General features: G+C 41.0%; 1 protein-coding gene across 2 annotated transcripts in view; it reads left to right on the forward strand.

Moving 5' to 3' along the window:
• The window catches only part of CFAP69 (cilia and flagella associated protein 69), an 87,133-nt gene extending 68,712 nt beyond the window's left edge, over window positions 1-18,421 (forward strand). The window contains exons 15-23 of one of the 2 annotated variants that reach the window (XM_089666232.1): window positions 1,174-1,292; window positions 2,240-2,321; window positions 4,031-4,223; window positions 6,101-6,238; window positions 6,592-6,668; window positions 9,234-9,431; window positions 13,712-13,798; window positions 14,493-14,597; window positions 17,266-18,421. In XM_089666232.1, coding sequence (XP_089522358.1) covers window positions 1,174-1,292; window positions 2,240-2,321; window positions 4,031-4,223; window positions 6,101-6,238; window positions 6,592-6,668; window positions 9,234-9,431; window positions 13,712-13,798; window positions 14,493-14,597; window positions 17,266-17,412 — 1,146 coding nt within the window. In that variant the 3' untranslated portion in view covers window positions 17,413-18,421. Of the gene's footprint in view, window positions 1-1,173; window positions 1,293-2,239; window positions 2,322-4,030; window positions 4,224-6,100; window positions 6,239-6,591; window positions 6,669-7,665; window positions 8,309-9,233; window positions 9,432-13,711; window positions 13,799-14,492; window positions 14,598-17,265 lie in introns of those variants that run through there. The other variant, XM_089666233.1, reaches the window with a different exon arrangement.

Here is an 18,421-nt window from a genome sequence, read left to right on the forward strand (position 1 = left end):
ATGCATTTACTCAGTGCAGTAAAGACATGTATCCCATTGTTTTGGAAACAAATCATTGCTTCTTGTGGTCTGTGGTTCGCTATGTTAATGAAATCAAACTTATAAAAGAACTCATGACTTTGGCAAATCACAGGAAAGACTGTTTCCGTAATACGTGGTACTCCTGTATTGAGTTTGCTTATTCACCTGATTACCGTGATATTTTGGGCTCTCAAACATGAAACAAATGCTTTGGAGATGCCAGGGACACCATTTGAGATATTTTTTTGTCCGCTCGACTCGTCACACGCATAGCTCCCCCCTTCCTTTTTTCCCCTTCTCCCCCCCCCCCCTTCCTTTTTTCCCCTTCTTCCCCACCCCCTTCCTTTTTTCTTTTTCTCACCCCCTTCCTTTTTTCCCCTTCTCCTCCCCCCTTCCTCCCCCCCCCACTTCCTTTTTCTCCTTCTCCCCCATCTTTATAGCCATGATGTCTCTTTCCTTTCCTATCCTTTCCTAAGTGAGGTACCTAGAGGGTCAGGGAGTGGCCAGTTGCTGAGATATTGGTGTTATTGAGTGGCAAGGAGGTGTGGCTTACTCCCTGGGTTCACATGTCTCCATGCAGCCTAACCAGGATGACGATTAGACTAGTTGATGAAGCATTAGAAACAGAGAAGTGAAATAGAAGTATATAGAGGGAAAAGAGAGGAAAGGGGTAGAAGAGAGGGGGATCTGGAGTGTCTACCCATGGTCGTACCTGTGAGAGGGTCCAGTCCGGTTCTGGTGGGAAAGTATTAGCGTAGATCATGATAGCAGGAGGATTTTGGCAAATTGAGGGGGGGGATAGTGGCATACCCAAGGTTGCCATAGTTTAGTGTAGTGGTCGACTCTATCGACTCTGTTTTTTGTTTCCACAATGTTAAGGGAACTAGTTTTCCAGACGTTTGCAGTGGTTGCTTGGCAGCAGTGGTCACTTGGAGAAGTAATTTGTGTCACAGTAGAGGGCTATGCAATTGATTAAAAGCAATGTGCAATCACCCTAAGGTCATAGTATTTGCATAAAATGATTGCAGAATATTTGTTTGTTGATAATTTTCATGAAGAAAGTTTATGGAACTTGTCTCAGCGCATACATGTACACAAAAGAGGAGTACGCTGTCTGGGGTAGTTATTTTGTCAAATCTTGCTCTTTCTCAGGAGTTGTTTGGATCAGAAGGAGTGGATGTACTCATACGGCTTCTCAAGATGGACCCCTCTAAGTTTTATAGTGGTCTTGGTCACAACAAACTACTTTTCTGCACACTAGATTCTGCTTGGTAACTATTGTTCAGACTTGATTGCATGTAGTATCACTTAGAATTGATATTTCACATTTATTGAAAAACATTGGATTCATGATGGCTAAGTGGCTAGCACTCTTACCTACTAATACATAGAAAAGGAACTTTACTGCTTTTGGCTTGGGTGAGCTTTTGCCTTAATATGGAAGTATACCCACCATATTTGCACATTTTAGCCAATTGCCCTCTAGAGCACAATTTCTCAACCAGGGCTCCATGGAACACTAGGGTTCCTCAAAAGGTTGCTAGGGGTTCCTTGAGCAATAGGAAATTTCTGCCTCTCGGATAAGTTCCCACTGACACCATTGATCTTTTTAGCTATCTGTAAGGGGATAATTCTTCCCAATGACAACAAGTGTAAGGATCATTCTTCCCACTGACACTAAGGCATCATGAATTGTAGAGAGAGTCATTTTTAGCAGGGGTTCCCTGACACCGGAAAGTTATTTCAAGGGTTCCTCTGTGTTGAAAAGACTGAGAAAGGCTGCTCTAGTTTGCCCTCCTCCAGCATTACAACATCCATGTTCCTTATGTTCCATTGGCGCTTTGACATCTCCATGTTTTCTTCTGCGTCTAGCATCTTTCAGCTTTGCCATTGGGCAGCTACTGATGATGTAACTTCTGCACATACTGTATGTGCTGGAGTTGTATCATGCTGGTGCCCAGCTCCAGTCACCTTACAGATGCCAGAAATGAGGCATACGCTCTGTGTTCTTCATAGGCTTTGTACCTTATTCCAATTTTTGTGAAGGATATACACACAGAGAAATTATGTAAACTCCATACAGATAATGTGCTGTTTGGGAATTAAACCCAGGGCAGTAGTGCTGCAAGCCAAGGGTGGTGACTACGTTTGTTGCATGCCTTCAGAAGTGATAGCTGAATGTGTTATATTTATATTGTCTTTTGTGCTTTTTTATTAGGAGTTGCATTATAGGATGTTTCTCATCAGAGGACTACTTTCTTGAAAAAGAGGGCTTGTTTATCATTCTGGATTTACTAGCAGTAAGTATGTAAACTGATCTGCTCTAGCCTCTTGTGATTAAATAGGAAGACCTGTACTTTCAGATATAGTCACTGTAATGTTAAAACTGCAGGATTTAAAGTAATTGGAACGTCTGTTTTTTTTAATTAAAATAATAAACCGGCTTATACTCACCTGCTCTGTAAAATGGTATTGTACGAAGGCGCCCCGAACCGCTTCTCTGCATTCCCCAGGGATCTTGGCTCCTACTTCTCTGTGTCTGCCTCCATGGCAAGTTGCTTGCTGTGAGGGCAGATGTGCAGGCTCGATCCCAAGCTGGGCTGTGTATGTGTGTGTGTCCATGGGCACACACAGTGCGGCTTGGCCCAGCTCCCCACTCTCTGCTCACTGGATTTGACCACAGCACTCTTATCAGCAAAGCCTGTGAGACCAGGAAGAAGGAAGAGAAGGCGTGCAACTACACACCACTTTAAGAAATGTTAGTAAAAAGTCTACATTTCTTACTGGAAATGCAAATTGATGAATCCCTTATGATAACATGTTCTGATGTCCTAGGGCTGCCAGGGGCAACGAAGAGCCATCCACAAATATCCATAAAATAAACTACTAGCAAACCAGTAGTTTAGCATACCATTGATCGGTTTGCCCATAATTCCCCTCAATTCTAGGTTCACTGGTGCAGAGTGAGCAAATTCTTGTAATTTAGTGTCTATATCCATGCATTATCCATGCCTTGACTATTGTAACTTCCTCCTCATTGGCCTACCTCATCGCAGGCTATCCCCTCTTCGGTCTATCATGAATGCTGCTGCCAGACTCATCCACCTTACTAACCGTTCCATATCTGCCACCCCTCTCTGCCAATCCCTCCACTGGCTTCCCATTGCCCAACGGATAAAATTCAAAACATTAACATATAAAGCCATAACTCCGCCCCAAATTACATCACCAATCTTGTCTCCAAATATCACCCAAACCGTCCTCTCCGCTCCTCGCACAACCTCCTGCCGTCTTGCTCCCTTGTCTCCTCCTCCCATGCTTGTCTCCAGGACTTCTCCAGAGCTTCCTCCATCCTCTGGAACTCTCTATCCCAATTTATCAGACTATCGCCTACTCTGCTCACTTTTAGGTGATCTCTGAAAACCTATCTCTTCAGGGAAGCCTATCCTGCCTTCAGCTAATAACGGAATCTTCTATTCCTCCTACCAGTTCATCCCCCACAGTTATTACCTTTTGTACCACTAGCTCCTCCTTCTTAGATTGTAAGCTCCCAGGATCAGGCCCTCCTTTCCCTCTTGTATTGAACTGTATTGTTGCTGTACTGTCTCCCGTTATATTGTAAAGCGCTGAGCAAACTGTTGGCGCTATATAAATCCTGTATAATAATAATAATTGTGTGACTATAAAGACTGATTTTAGTATGATGATAAAGCTAGTTTGTTTACTCGGGTAGGAGGCAGCACAAAACAGCTGACCAAAGATGCAGGAGGCATGGATCCTGCCCTGGTTGTAGTGAAGGTGTATACATACCTTCCTGTAGCACTGTTCATCCCACTGTTTTGTACATTCACATGAAAAGTAGCCAGCTCAACCCTTTACCAGGTTTTATTACTCAGTCATAATCTGTTGATAAAAATGGCTGCCCATAATTTAAATGAGGATTTTTATGTAAGATTTATTTTGATTCCACTCCGATTGACTCTATACACACGTTTACTTTCTCCTGAAGCTTAATCTGAAAAATATGAACAACCTGTTACTTGGGATATTGGTGGAATTCTGTGATAATCCTAAAACCATTCCACATATTTTAACCTGGAGGGGAAAGAATAATGAAACGATCCCAAAACTCCTTGTTCGATTGTGGAAACAGGAAGAAGAGGAGCTAGGAGTAAGGAGAGACAGTTATGGGCGTATTATTGGTAAATATTGAAGAACTAGGATTGATTAGCTTGGAAGAACTGTCTTTTGTTTATTGCAACATTTTAGATGCCAACTGTCATTTGACCAGTAACAGTTTGGAAATAAATACTATGCTGTGGGAATTAGTTTTCAATAGGAACTTTTATAAATAAGGCTTAGATTCAATTTGTTTAGTTTGTTTCTGCTGTAGGACTTTCAGTGCCAGAAATTTCTGCAAACAAATTTTGGCCATCAATAAGTTTTATTGCATGTGTTGCCTAAAAGAATAATTTATCAAATACTAAAACATCACAGTCACTTAAGTGTTGCTAAACCCATGAAAGTAAAATCAGTCTGTATATGCAGTAAAGCATGCTTTTTATTCTCACTGTGGAACCTAAGGGGTTAATCCTCTACATTATGGAAAAAGGATGTTTGATCCTGTCTTCTCTGATTCTCCCCTTCTTCTACTGTCCTCAATCCATCTGATGATAGAACAGAGCCTTGGGGGGTAAGCTGCACATGTTCAGTTTGGTGTATATTGCTACAGAGGTTTTTTTTCTTGGGGGAGTACAGGGCCAATCAGTACTCTCCTGTCCAGACAGAGGGTCAGGGGTTATGAAGCTTCATAGGACAATCAGGGTGAATGAAAACTCCTCCTACAAGCTTTATCCAGTGCTCAGCTAGACACTGATAGAAATCACAAGATTGCTCTAGCTGCTGATGAGAAAACATATTTAGAAGTTTATATTTACTAAAATAATTGCATTTCCATTTTCTGTGTACTTTTGGAGGCCAGATATAGTGACTGCAGGGTCCTGGGTTTAGTAGCATTTTAATGTCTTTTTTACTTCAACATTAGGTGGCACTTGTTCTTTGCAGCACTGGAGTTTGTATGTTCTCCCCGTGTTTATGTAGATTATCTCCAAGTACTTCAGTTTCCTCTCACATGCCACAGACTTACTGGTAGGTTAATTGGCTCCCCTCCAAACTGGCCTTAGCATGTGTGTACAGTTTGCCTATGCACATGTGTTATACATTCTGCTTGTCATTTCCAAACCTAAACGATTGGGGGGGTTGAAAAAAGAGCTGGAAACCTACCTTGTAAAACATTGCATGGAAAGGCTTTCATTGGTATCATAAATGGATGTCAGGTACGACTGAATGTGTTTGTGTGTGTGTATATATATATATGTATATATATATATATATATATATATATATATATATATATATATATATATATACACTGCTCAAAAAAATTAAAGGAACACTTTTTAATCAGAGTATAGCATCAAGTCAATTAAACTCCTTGGATATTGATCTGGTCAGTTAAGTAGCAGAGGGGGTTGTTAATCAGTTTCTGCTGCTTTGGTGTTAATGAAATTAACAACAGGTGCACTATATGGGCATCAATGAAACAACCCCCAAAACAGGAATGGTTTTACAGGTGATGAGAGGTGATGGCTATAATGTGCAAGTAAAGCTAGGGGGCTGTGCATTGGAATTGGCTCTTCCTGCAGTAGTCCCATTTTCTAGTAAGTTTAAAGACACATTCAAATGAATAAAAAATAATTAATAAGAAGGAAAAACTATGCATGCATTTAAAATGCTATATATTTATTTTTTTTGCTTTTACCTGCAGTTGTTGAAGTTGGTGACAGGGTCTCATTAAGGTGGACATACCTACTCCTGTAGATATTAGAGGATGGTGCACTGATACATCACTACATTTTTCCCCAATTCCTGAAAGAGCAGGGAACCTCTTCTGTTCACCCCAAATGTATGCTGCTAGAGATTTTTGCCTACAGTCCCAGTTAATGCTTGAGATTGTCCAATGTCTATGTTTCAGATACATATATTGTACTAATTTAATTGGATTATTCCATATTTACAGATGCGCAGAGACCCCTGGTTGGTCATTTCCAGGAAGAGCAGGAAGTCGTGCCAATGCCAGCCAACTGCTTTAGTGTTGCCATCATGGAAGTGGCTGAAAATATCAGAGCCAAAATCTACTCAGTTTTTTCCAGGCTAGGTAAGAGCCATCACCTCCATGTAATAACACACAGTATATTATGTTGTGCAGCACCTGCTAATTGGGGTTGTGAAACTCTGGGGTTCCTGCAAAGAAGACATGATGTGCCTTGAACTATGTGCAATGATGGATTGATTGTTTTGCCTGATAGTGCCTGCATATTTCTGTTCCCAACGTCACTTAGCAGGAAGCATTACATTGGCCAACACTGTAACAGGGCATAATGATCTAAGTCTGCGGAGTCCAATAAGGACTGAGTAATCCATTTTAGATGGAACCCTTCACATTTTCAGATATCATTTTGCCAGATATTTATATTACACTATATAATTTGAAAATCTTATCCCTTTTAGGTTTTGAAAATTTACCTGGTTTATCCGCACTGGATTATGTTACACTCAGTGTAATAAGCAGATATCTTGATTTTAAAGTAAGTGACGGTTTAATACTGTATTTCTATATGGTGTATAAATCACACACATTAGCTAATCGCCTCACGCTCCTCACCTTTACTCCTCCTCACCTTTAGTGGCTGGGCCACTCCAGGACATTCACAGAGTTGGCCCGTAGCCACCCCTTTGTTATGTGGGCTGTATGCTTAGGGTCGTTGTCCTGTTGAAAGATGAACCTTCGCCCCAGTCTAAGGTCCAGAGTGTTCTGGAACAGGTTTTCATCAAGGATGTCTCCGTACATTGCTGCATTCATCTTTCCTTCGATCCTGACTAATCTCTCAGTTCCTGCCGCTGAAAAACATCCCCACAGCATGATACTGCCACCACCATGCTTCACTGTAGGGATGGTATTGGCCAGGTGGTGAGTAGTGCCTGGTTTCCTCCAGACATGGTGGTTGGCATTCAGGCCAAAGAGTTCAATCTCTGTTTCATCAGACCAGAGAGTTTTGTTTCTCATGGCCTGAGAGTCCCTCAGGTGCCTTTTGGCAAACTCCAAGCAGGCTGCCATTTGCCTTTTATGGAGGAGTGGCTTCCGTACCATACAGGCCTGATTGGTGGAGTGCTACAGAGATGGTTGTTCTTCTGGAAGGTTCTCCTCTCTCCACAAAGAAACGCTGGAGCTCTTTCAGAATGACCATCAGGTGCTTGGTTACCTCCCTGGCAAAGGCCCTTCTCCCTTGATTGTTCAGTTTGGCCAGGCGGCCCACTCAAGGAAGATTCCTGATGGTTCCAAACTTCTTCCATTTATGGATGATGGAGGCCACTGTGTTCATTTGGACCTTCAATGCTGCAGAAACTTTTCTGTACCCTTCCCCAGATCTGTGCCTTGATTTAATCCTGTCTCAGAGTTCTACGGACAATTCCTTGGACTTCATGGCTTGGTTTGAGCTCTGATATGCACTGTTAACTGTGTGGCCTTATATAGACAGGTTTATGCCTTTCCTAATCATGTCCAATCAACTAAATTTCCCACAGGTGGACTCACATCAAGTTGTGGAAACATCTCAAGGATGATCAGTGGAAACAGGATGCCCCAGAGCTCAATTTTGAGTGTCATGGCAAAGGCTGTGAATACTTATGTACATGTGTTTTTTTTTTTTCATTTTTCATTTTTTTTTTATTAGATAATTTTTTTGGCTGAAGTATGGATCCGTGTACAGATACAATCAGACAACCACAATCTCTAACGGAGTGTAGCCATAATATCAACAAATTACATCATTAAAATATAAAAGGGGGTACAAAAAAAACATGTAGACCAAGGATATAACCATAGATTCAAGACCACAACATTTTCCAGATCCTTTCTTGAAAAAGAGAGATAGGAACAAAAAAAAAATCCAGACTCCAAAAAAGGTTTTGAAAAAACAGAAGAAAAAAAAGCACGAGTTGTAAAATCAAAATAGTTATCAACAATTTGACAACAACAAAAACAAGACGAATCAAACCATCCTTCTTCGAACTAAACTCCGAGAGTCAAACCTCCCTAGCTCATCCACGTGCAACATAGTAAATAAGGAGTCTGATCTAACTTTTTGCCAATAGTATTGCTTTACTGTATGGATACACCTATATTTAATTTTTTATTTTTAATAAATTGCAAAGATTTCAAAACAAACTTCTTTCATGTTGTCATTATGGGGTATTGTTTGTAGAATGTTGAGGAAAAAAATTAATTTAATCCATTTTGGAATAAGGCTGCAACATAAGAAAATGTGGCAAAAGTTAAGCGCTGTGAATACTTTCCGAATGCACTGTATATACTGTATATTTTTACAAAACAAAATATTTGTTTACGCTGTATAGTATGCAAGTCTTTGATGGAGTCAAACAACACTAAGCCCAAACAACAGTAGGAAATGCATTTTGTCCCAGGATGGGATTCTCCTGGAAGTTGGTGGTGGTCAAGCTCCAATTGGTTTTCTATTGCGCCCTTCAAGCTTGGTGTCCTTTGATGTAATTTTAAGAGAATGGGATGTAACAGGGCTGGGGAGAGGCTTACAATAAGAGGGAGGGAGCCACAATAGTACATGAGTAGAAATTAAAGATGCTAAATAATCTTCCAAATGCTCCTAAAAGGTGTGTTTGGTTGAGCATGGAGAAGGCCATTTGGGAAATTTGCATAGTAGCTAATGGCATGAGGAACCCCTAGTATTAAATCCCAAAGTTGATGTATCGAAGGTGGGTAGTTGCCCATAAAGTGTCAAGGGAGTTAGCCAAGTGAATGCTCAAATAGGGACACTTATAAAGAGTCTATATTAACTAAAAGTTGTCCTGAATGTGCTGCCAAACGTGAAATAGGAGTCTAATATGCAAGACTTTATTTACATAGAGCCCTGAGATGGAAGCAAAATGCTGTAACAAATAAAACAGATTGGACAAAGATATGACCGGGCTAGTAAGCAAACGAATAAATATATCCGCAGACATGCACAATTTCTGATGTTAGTCTGCTATTTCTATCCCAATATTCAACTGTTTTGTTCTTTATTACTGTTGTCATTATTTCTACAGTTCCAGTCTTAATGTTTGTGTATTTTAAGGTAGGAGAAGTGTGGAGTGAGATCAGAGCTGAACTGAAAGCAGAAGACATCATGCCAGTAACCTCTGATTATGAAGCTCTAGAAGTCATTGAAAAATCTGCAGAAAACATCAGTAAACTTGTTGCTACTCACCAGACAGAAATGATTGAAAATCACCTACAAATGAATCTGCAGGAAGAACAGCAAACATTTTCAGAGGTAAAGCTTCATTGTTGCCCAGTGTATAGCTTATCAGTTTTCTGTAAATGCATATTTTGAGGTTTTAGTGCCTTTTTTAAACTTACCGCCCCTATTCCAGTCTTTGTAGTAAAACAGCTGCTAGGGGGAAGCAGTTATTCTGACAAGCCATTTATAAAGTCTTATTCACTTATCATTGTATACGCACCCAAACACACAGTGCCAATGCTTTCTCTGCCATTGGACAGCAGAGAGCACAGGCTAAAAAGCACAGCGGCTCTGTGTCATGTGGTCACTGTGATGGCCATTCACAGCAATCACAAATGTACAGTAAGCAATGTACCACTGTTTACATTAGAGAACCCTCCCATTCTTCTCACAAAGGAAGAAGGGGAAGGAAGAAGATTTAATTAATCCATTCAATAAAGTGGTTCTAAAGCCTTAAAGCAGTTGTAAAGGGTCAAGTTTTTTTACCTTCATGCATTCTATGCATGAAGGTAAAAACACCTTCAGTGTGCAGCAGTGCCCCTGAGTCCCCTCAATACTTATCTGAGCCCCATGGAGATCCAGCAATGTGCATGACAGCCTCAGCTGTCCCAGGTCTCTGTCTCCTCTTAGTTTCTTTTTTAAAATGTTCTAAATAAGTAATTTCTCTCCTTCACTGATGTGCACTAATGAGGCTGCAGTGATGGGCACTGACTGGCTGCACTGATAGGCTGGACTGATGAGGAGGCATTGATGGGCATCACTGATGGGTACTGAAAGGTAGCACTCATATATGGCACTCATAGCCGGCACTGATAGGTGGCACTGACTGGCACTGATAGGAATTGTTAGATGGCACTGACCGGCACTGATAGGCAGCACTGACTGGTACTGATTGTTAGCACTGAAAGGCAGCTCTGATGGGCACTGATATGTGGCATTGATGTGCACTGATGGACACTGGTATGTGGCATTGATGAGCACTGGCAGGTGGCAATTATGGGCACCGACAGGTGGCAATTATGGGCACTGACAGGTGGCACTAATGGGGCTACACTGATCATCTGGGCACTGATGATCAGTGCCCTGATGATCAGTGTAGATGTCCGTTCTGAGGAATGCCAATTACCGGCTCTCCTCTCCACGCTCTCAGCGTGAGGAGAGGACTGCCGATAACCGGCATTTCCTATTTACATGCGATCAGCTGTGATTGGACACAGCTGATCACATGATAGAGCCTACGTCATCTGCTCTTTACTGCAATCGGTGATCCACTGTTTCCCAGGGACCGCTGCGCCATGTGCAGGGACCCCCGGGGGCGCTCATGCGCAGCTAGAGCTGGAGGACGTCATATGACGTCCTCCCAAAACGAGAGAACCGCCGCCTGCCCATCATTTCCTTATATGGCAGACAGGAGGCGGTTAAAGGGCTACCTGGGCATTGTGGGATTGTTTATGGTGTGTGTGTGTGTGGGGTATTATTTTGAGTTTATCCAAGACATCTATCTATTGCACACAATGCAATTTCATCCTACAGGGGACTTCCTTCTGATAATAACAAAAGATTGCACTTGAATTAACGGGGCAACTTTTAAGGCTAAGCACACCTTCACTACCTCAATACCAGCCTGTTTCTTCCAAGAAAAGTGGGTAAAATACACCTGGGGGTGTCTATTTTCCAAAAGGGGGTAGTTTTGGGGGTGTATGTAATGTCCTGGTATTTTTGTTTGATATAATTGTATAAGAGGAACAGATTTGTCCCAAAATATATGGTATTTTCTTTATATAGTAAAAAAATTAAACCCCATTGGTTATTAATTACCACCAAAAGAAAATGCTACCTGTCTAAAAAACATATATAAAATTCATTTAGGTACGGTGTTTCATGACCAAGTAATTGTCAGTCAAACTATCACAGTGCTAAAAACTGAAAAAATGGCCTGGTAATGAAGGTAATGTAACATGCCCGTTTTGAAATGGGTTAAGTTGTTTTTGTTTTTACTCATTTTACAGTGCCTCGAAAAAGTATTCATACCCTTTGAAATGTCCACATTTTGTCATGTTACAACCAAAAATGTAAATGTTTTTTTTTAGGATTTTATGTGATAGACCAACACAAAGTGGCACATAATTGGAAGGAAATTGATAAATGGTTTTCACATTTTTTTTATAAATACATATCTGAAAAGAGTGGCATGCATTTGTATTCAGCCCCCTTTACTCTGATACCCCTGACTAAAATCTAGTGGAACCAATTGCCTTCAGAAGTCACCTAGTTAGTAAATAGAGTCCACCTGTGTGCAATGTAATCTCAGTATAAATACAGATGTTCTGTGAAGCCCTCAGAGGTTTGTTAGAGAACATTAGTGAACAAACAGCATCATGAAGGGCAAGGAACACACCAGTCAGGTCAGGGATAAAGTCGTGGATAAGTTTAAAGCAGGGTTAGGTTATGAAACAATATCCCAAGCTTTGAACATCTCATGGAGCACTGTTTAATCCATCATCCAAAAAAGGAAGGAGTATGGCATAATCGCAAACCTACCAAGACATGGCCATCCACCTAAACTGACAGGCCCGGCAAGAAGATCATAAATCAGAAAAGCAGCCAAAAGGCTCATAGTAACTCTGGAGGAGCTGCAGAGATCCACAGCTCAGGTGGGAGAATCTGTTCACAGGTCAACTATTAGTAGTGCACTCCACAAATCTGGCCTTTATGGAAGAGTGGCAAGAAGAAAGCCATTGATGAAAGAAAGTCATAAGAAGTCCCGTTTGCAGTTTGCGAGAAGCCATGTGGGGGACACAACAAACACGTGGAAGAAGGTGCTCTGGTCACATGAGGCCAAAATTGAACTTTTTGGCCTAATAGCAAATCGCTATATGTGGCGGAAAACTAACACTGCACATCACCCTGAACACACCATCCCCACCGTGAAACATGGTGGTGGCAGCATCATGTTGTGGAGATGCTTTCTTCAGCAGGGACAGGGAAGCTGGCAAGAGTTGATGGGAAGATGGATGGAGCCAAATACAGGGCAATTTTAGAAGAAAATCTGTTGGAGTCTGCAAAAGACTTGAGACTGGGGCGGAGGTTCACCTTCCAGCAGCACAATGACCCAAAACATCCAGCCAGAGCTACAATGGAATGGTTAAATCAAAGCATCTTCATGTGTTAGAATGGCCCAGTCACAGTCCAGACCTAAATCCAATTGAGAATCTGTGGCCAGACTTGAATATTGCTGTTCACAGACACTCTCCATCCAATCTGACAGAGCTTGAGCTATTTTGCAAAGAAGAATGGGCAAAAATGTCCCTCTCTAGATGTGCAAAGCTGGTAGAGACATCCCCAAAAAGACTTGCAGCTGTAATGCAGCGAAAGGGGGTCCTACAAAGTATTGACTCCGGGGGGCTGAATACAAATTCATGCCACACTTTTCACACATTTATTTGTAAAAAATTTTGAAAACTATTTATCATTTTCCTTCCACTTCACAATTATGTGTCACTTTGTGTTGGTCTATCACATAAATCCCAATAAAATACATTTACGTTTTTGGTTGTAACATAACAAAATGTGGAAAATGTCAAGGGGGATGAATACTTTTTCAAGGCACTGTATATACACACTTCCTCTTTCTTTTTTGTTACATGTAGAGATTTGTAGATTATCCACCAAAGACTGAATAGATTAACTACACTATGGGGTTGATTTACTAAAACTATGGAGTGCAAAATCTGGTGCAGCTCTGCCTAGAAACCAATCAGCTTCTAGTTTTTTTTTCTTGTCAAAGCTTAAGCCCTGGTTCACACTAGATCCAAATTTGAAATCGTGACTTCACTTGAAGTCACACGATTTTAAAGTCGCATGTCAGTGCGACTTCAGGTGCAACTTGGTAGATATCTGTGTGACTTCATGCACAGATGTCAATGCAAGTCGCACTAGAAATTGGCAAAAATAGTGCAGGAACTACTTTTCAAATCGGTGTGACGCCAATTAAGTCACAGTGATTAGATCAGTTCCATTGGTGAACACTGTCAAATCGTATAACAAGTCGCAACGGTGTGAAGCAGGGCTTATAAAACAAGCTGAAGTTATAAGCTGATTGGCTACCATGCGCAGCTGTACCAGATTTTGGACTCTGCTTGTAGTACATGTACCCCATTTAGTGGCTTGGCCAGTCCACTACTGGACACTCTTTCCATCTTGCAATGTCCAGTCCACTTTCCTCTTTCTGTTGATGGGGTCCAAGGGAGCATTGAAGGTTAAATGATTCATGATTACTTCTAATCAAATCTATTTTGCTTTTCTTAATGCAGATTAAAGCTAACCACAAACAGAGTGAAATAGTCATGAAAACATGGGATAAATTCCTGGCCAGGACATCTAATTATGAAGCCTTAAAGGTAATGGTCATTTACTGTCTTCAGTCATATACGCCTTATACAGTATCAAAAAAGCAGGATTACAATAATAGTGAAGTAAAATGTGTGTTCTTTAGTGTGTGTTAGCAGGCGCTTAAATTATATGGACATCTGAACATGTTAAATGAAGGATACACCCCACTCTCCCTCTGCTCTGCATATAGGACCCCATATGACTCTTCACAAAACTTCTGTAAGGTTTTAAATGTTTATGAATAAAATAAAGGTTTGGTAATAGTAGTAATATACTGTATATATATATAGATATATGCAATGCATTTTTTCTTCAGGAAATGATGGGTAGTCCAACACTGTAAAGATGCCACTAGAGCAAGAGCTATGGGTAACTTCTAGACCATGAGACGCATTGTAACAACACACGCACCACCCATACTGCCACCCCACGCCTTAATTTTGAAGGGATTTTCTTCCAGTGGGGACAAATGTTTCAGTAACAACTGTCACTATAAACGATTTCTTTAATTTTTCAGTTGCAGAGAGAAATCTTCCCAAGGGTACACAGCTATGAAATAACCCAGTGGGGATTTTAAGCCTTCCCTTCCTCCATCCAAAAAAATAATTTAACAAAAATAAAAACTTGGCTGAAAAAAAAAAGATATAATTTTTACAGTCACTTATCAGCTATCAGCACCAATATGAATTTATTTTTTTTTAGAAAGCAAAACGACTGCAGGAAAAGTCCATTGAATCATCGAGACCGAAAGCCAGACTGCAAAATTTAAGCTTTCATTGTACACAAATCGCAAACCTTAATACTACGGTAAGTGAGAAATAGCTGCCGGAAAAACTTTGAGGGTTGGTTTACTAAAACTGGAGAGTGCAAAATCTGGTGCAGCTCTGCATAGAAATTAGCTTTCAATCACGTTAGAAACTGATTGGCTACCACCTGCTCACCAAGACGTAGACTGGGAGGGAATAATAGCATCGATGAACAGAACACAGAAATGGGGTCATCACAGAGGACAAGTGGGCACTCTTTACGTCTGGAGGAAAAGAAATGTAATCTCCAAACATGGAAAGGTTTCTTCACAGTAAGAGCTGTGAAAATGTGGAATAGACTCCCTCAAGAGTTGGTTCTGGCCAGCTCAGTGGTTTGCTTTAAAAAAGTCCTAGATTCTTTCCTAGATACACAGAATATAACTGGATACTAACATTTATAGGTAAAGTTGATCCAGGGAATATCTGATTGCCTCTCGGGGGATCACAAAAGATTTTTTTCCCTGCAGGAGCAAATTGGATCGTGCTTTGCTGGGTTGTTTGCCTTCCTCTGGATCAACTGTGGGTATAGGATTATATATATATTTTTTTTTTTGGTTGAACTGGATGGACTTTTGTCTTTTTTTCAGCCAGACTAACTATGTAACTATGAAGAGCTGCAGCAAATTCTGAGTGCTCCAGTTTTAGTAACTCTCCCCCCTTGTTTTGTATAAGTCTGATGTTCATGATTGACTGTGCAGTCGTCTGTGGGGAGATCAAATCAATCTCTGAAGCCTCCTGCAGTTGAAAGTGACCTGACTTTAATTAACCTCCTCCTGGAATTTGCCCTTAGACCTCAAATTGTGCCCATTTGGTGTATTGAATGATCCTCTGTTAACAGATTGCTCCCAGGTAGCCATTAATAGGGCTTTGTTCCAAGCCAAAAATCTCATTTTGCAGCACTGGAAGGCGGAGCAGCTGCCAACACGTAGAGAATGGGTTGAACGAATGGGCCATACATTGTGCCTAGAGAAACTTATTTTTCAGCACAAGGCATGCCCCAGAAAATTTAACAAGCTGTGGGATAACTGGTTAGCTACACTGAGCCTATCCCCCATTGATCTTGTATTGATAGACTCCTATATTTACTCTCCTATTGGGTTATGACTCAATGCCTCTGTATGTGGGTTGCTGTACTCGCCTCATGGTAGTGTGTGCTGCTGTACTATTGCTTTTTCAGAATGCCAATATGCTGTATATGGCTAGTATCTTTATTATTATTATTATTATTATTATACAGTATTTATAAAGCGCCAATAGTTTGCTCAGCGCTGTACATTACAAAGGGGGACAGAACATGTGACAGAACAATACCAATACAATGCAAATCATGAGGGGATTGAGGGCCCTGCTCTTTCGAGCTTACAATCTAGGAATTGCGATAGTTCCATGTACATGTATGTGCTCATTGTACCTCTTCAAGCTCTTTGTAATAATTGTGATCTCTGAGGACTTTTGTAACACTAAGGCTACGTTCACACTAGCATTGTGTGCAGACGGCAGTGAGGCGTTTGGGAAGCGTTTTTACCGCTTTCCAAACACCTCTGACAATTCTGCACATTGCAGCACATGGTGCTGTTCTAACGGTAGTGTTAGTGTCTCGTCACGGCAAAATGGACGCCTCTGGTCGAGTCAGGAGGCGTTGAAGCCTCGTATTCTAGTCTATGGTGCCGCTCTGCAAACACCCAGCCGGCGTTTGCGGTGCGGTTGCGACGCGGTTGCGGGGCGGTAACACCTTTCAAACTTCATTGTAGGCGTTTGTGGGGCGTTTTTAACGCTCGGCAAACGCCTAGCAACCACCGCTAAACCACGCATGCGGCGTTTTCAGAGCGTTTGCTGAGCGTTAAAAAACGCTCCGCAAACGCCGGACCAACGCTTGCCAAACGCTATAGGGGCAAAAAAGTCAAGTGTGAACGAGCCCTTAATAAACTCTCTTCTTGATTAACAAAAAAAAAAACACATCCTAGAAGAAGGAACTTTCTGGGAGGGTGTTCATTCACAGGGGTAGGTCGTGAATAGGGCTAATGAGTAAATATTTCTAATTATTTGAGAATGAGTGATGAGAATTTGGGAGAAAATATATGGAAACCGTTAACAATTCAGGATGCTGCCGTAATGGGAGATTGATGGATGGTTACACCCACATTCAATTGTGTTAGTGAGTTATTGTGTTAATCTCTATATACAGCCAGGCTACCAGACAAAGTAGGTTGTTTTAGACCTACTCCAGTGCTAATTGGTCCATGTATGCGCTGTTCATAACTTTTAAGAAGAGGCTTTACTGCTCCCGTATCCAGCAAGATGGTAGATGTAATAGTACATTGATTACGTCTGCATTATGCCATGATCCAATGTCCTATTTATTGTTCCTCTCACTGATCCATCTGATATGGTCCACCTTGTGTATGGCCATTCGACTTAAAGCACAGGTGTCAAACTGCGGCCCTCCAGCTATTGAGTAACTACAAGTCCCAATATGCCTCTGCTTTTAACTGTCAGCTCTGCAATGCTTCATGGGATTTGTAGTTCCGCAACAGCTGGAGGGCCGCAGTTTGACACCCCTGATCTAAAGCTTGAGCCATCCAAAGTCTGATCATGTAGATTGACCTGTGTGAGTACAGGTACTTTCACTCCAATATATGTTGTCCCAATGTTTGCCTATTCTTTTGCAGGTTGCTAGTGGCCGTGTTGTGACTGTAGAAAGCACACCGTCTAGGCTGACAGGTGGTCCCTTGGCTGATACAGATCTTGCCCTCAAGAGGGTCCCAATCCGAGGAGGAGCTCTACAGAAGACCAGATCTGTTAAACTGCTGAAATAAGCAAACTATTAATTGCTTCTAGGGTACACTTTGGATAGAATTATTTAATTTATAAACATCGTCTAAGAACACATCCTTGTGACATAGAATTAGTTTTACCAATACATGAATATATGCAGTGTATTTTTATGTCATAGTTGTAGGCTGGGACAAGAATTTATCAAACTCTATGATCTTCCTTCCTTGTCATTTATTGCATCTGACTACAACTTTTTTGAGTAATATCCTAGAAGTGTATGTAAGAGCTATGGTAGCCCTTAAAGTGGAACTGCCATTAAAACTTCAAGAAAGGGTGGAAAAAGGTTAGTGCTTCTGAAAGTGTCCCCACTAGGGGAATTTCCTCTCATTTTCTGTTTTGTTGACTGGTGTCATTGAGAAAGATTGTGACTTATTGGAGCTGTCACGAGAAAAGGAGGTTAGGGGAAATCACCAACTGGGGTGACAGCTGACAATGGTGGAATTTCCATTTATGCTGGGGAAGTTTGCCCACACTTTTCATCATGTTTCTGGAACAAGAGGTGAAGTGATATCTTCCACAGGGAAAACAGACAGCTGTAACAGGGGTTTTGATATTTTTCAATTCTTTCCAAAAGTGAGATTCGGCAAGCTCTATCCTGAAGTTAAAGGGTAACTCCACTTTAATGAAAAAAAGCAAATAAATAAAAATAATATAACATATGCAACTGCTACACAAGCCATATTGTAATTTAATGTTATTAAAAAATTACATTTCCTTTTCAATCTGCAGTGCTGTAATTTTCTGTAAAATTCTATGCAATATGGCAGCCTACAGAACTTCTCTACACAGTTGGTGTACAAAACATCCACAGAAATGTCATTTCCTGTTTGTGTGATTGGCTCACTGATTTTCCCAGAAGTCTTCACTAAGACACAAGTGAGATTTTAGGCATCCCTTGCAACAAAAATGTAATTTTGGGTGAAATACTCCCTAAGGGTTAATTGATCTGTAAAAAGCTGATAAAAATAAATAAAGGTAACATGAACTATA

Source organism: Staurois parvus, unplaced genomic scaffold (assembly GCF_062004578.1).
Source record: "Staurois parvus isolate SC_StPar_1 unplaced genomic scaffold, SC_StPar_1.0 ptg000051l, whole genome shotgun sequence".
NCBI lineage: Eukaryota > Metazoa > Chordata > Amphibia > Anura > Ranidae > Staurois > Staurois parvus.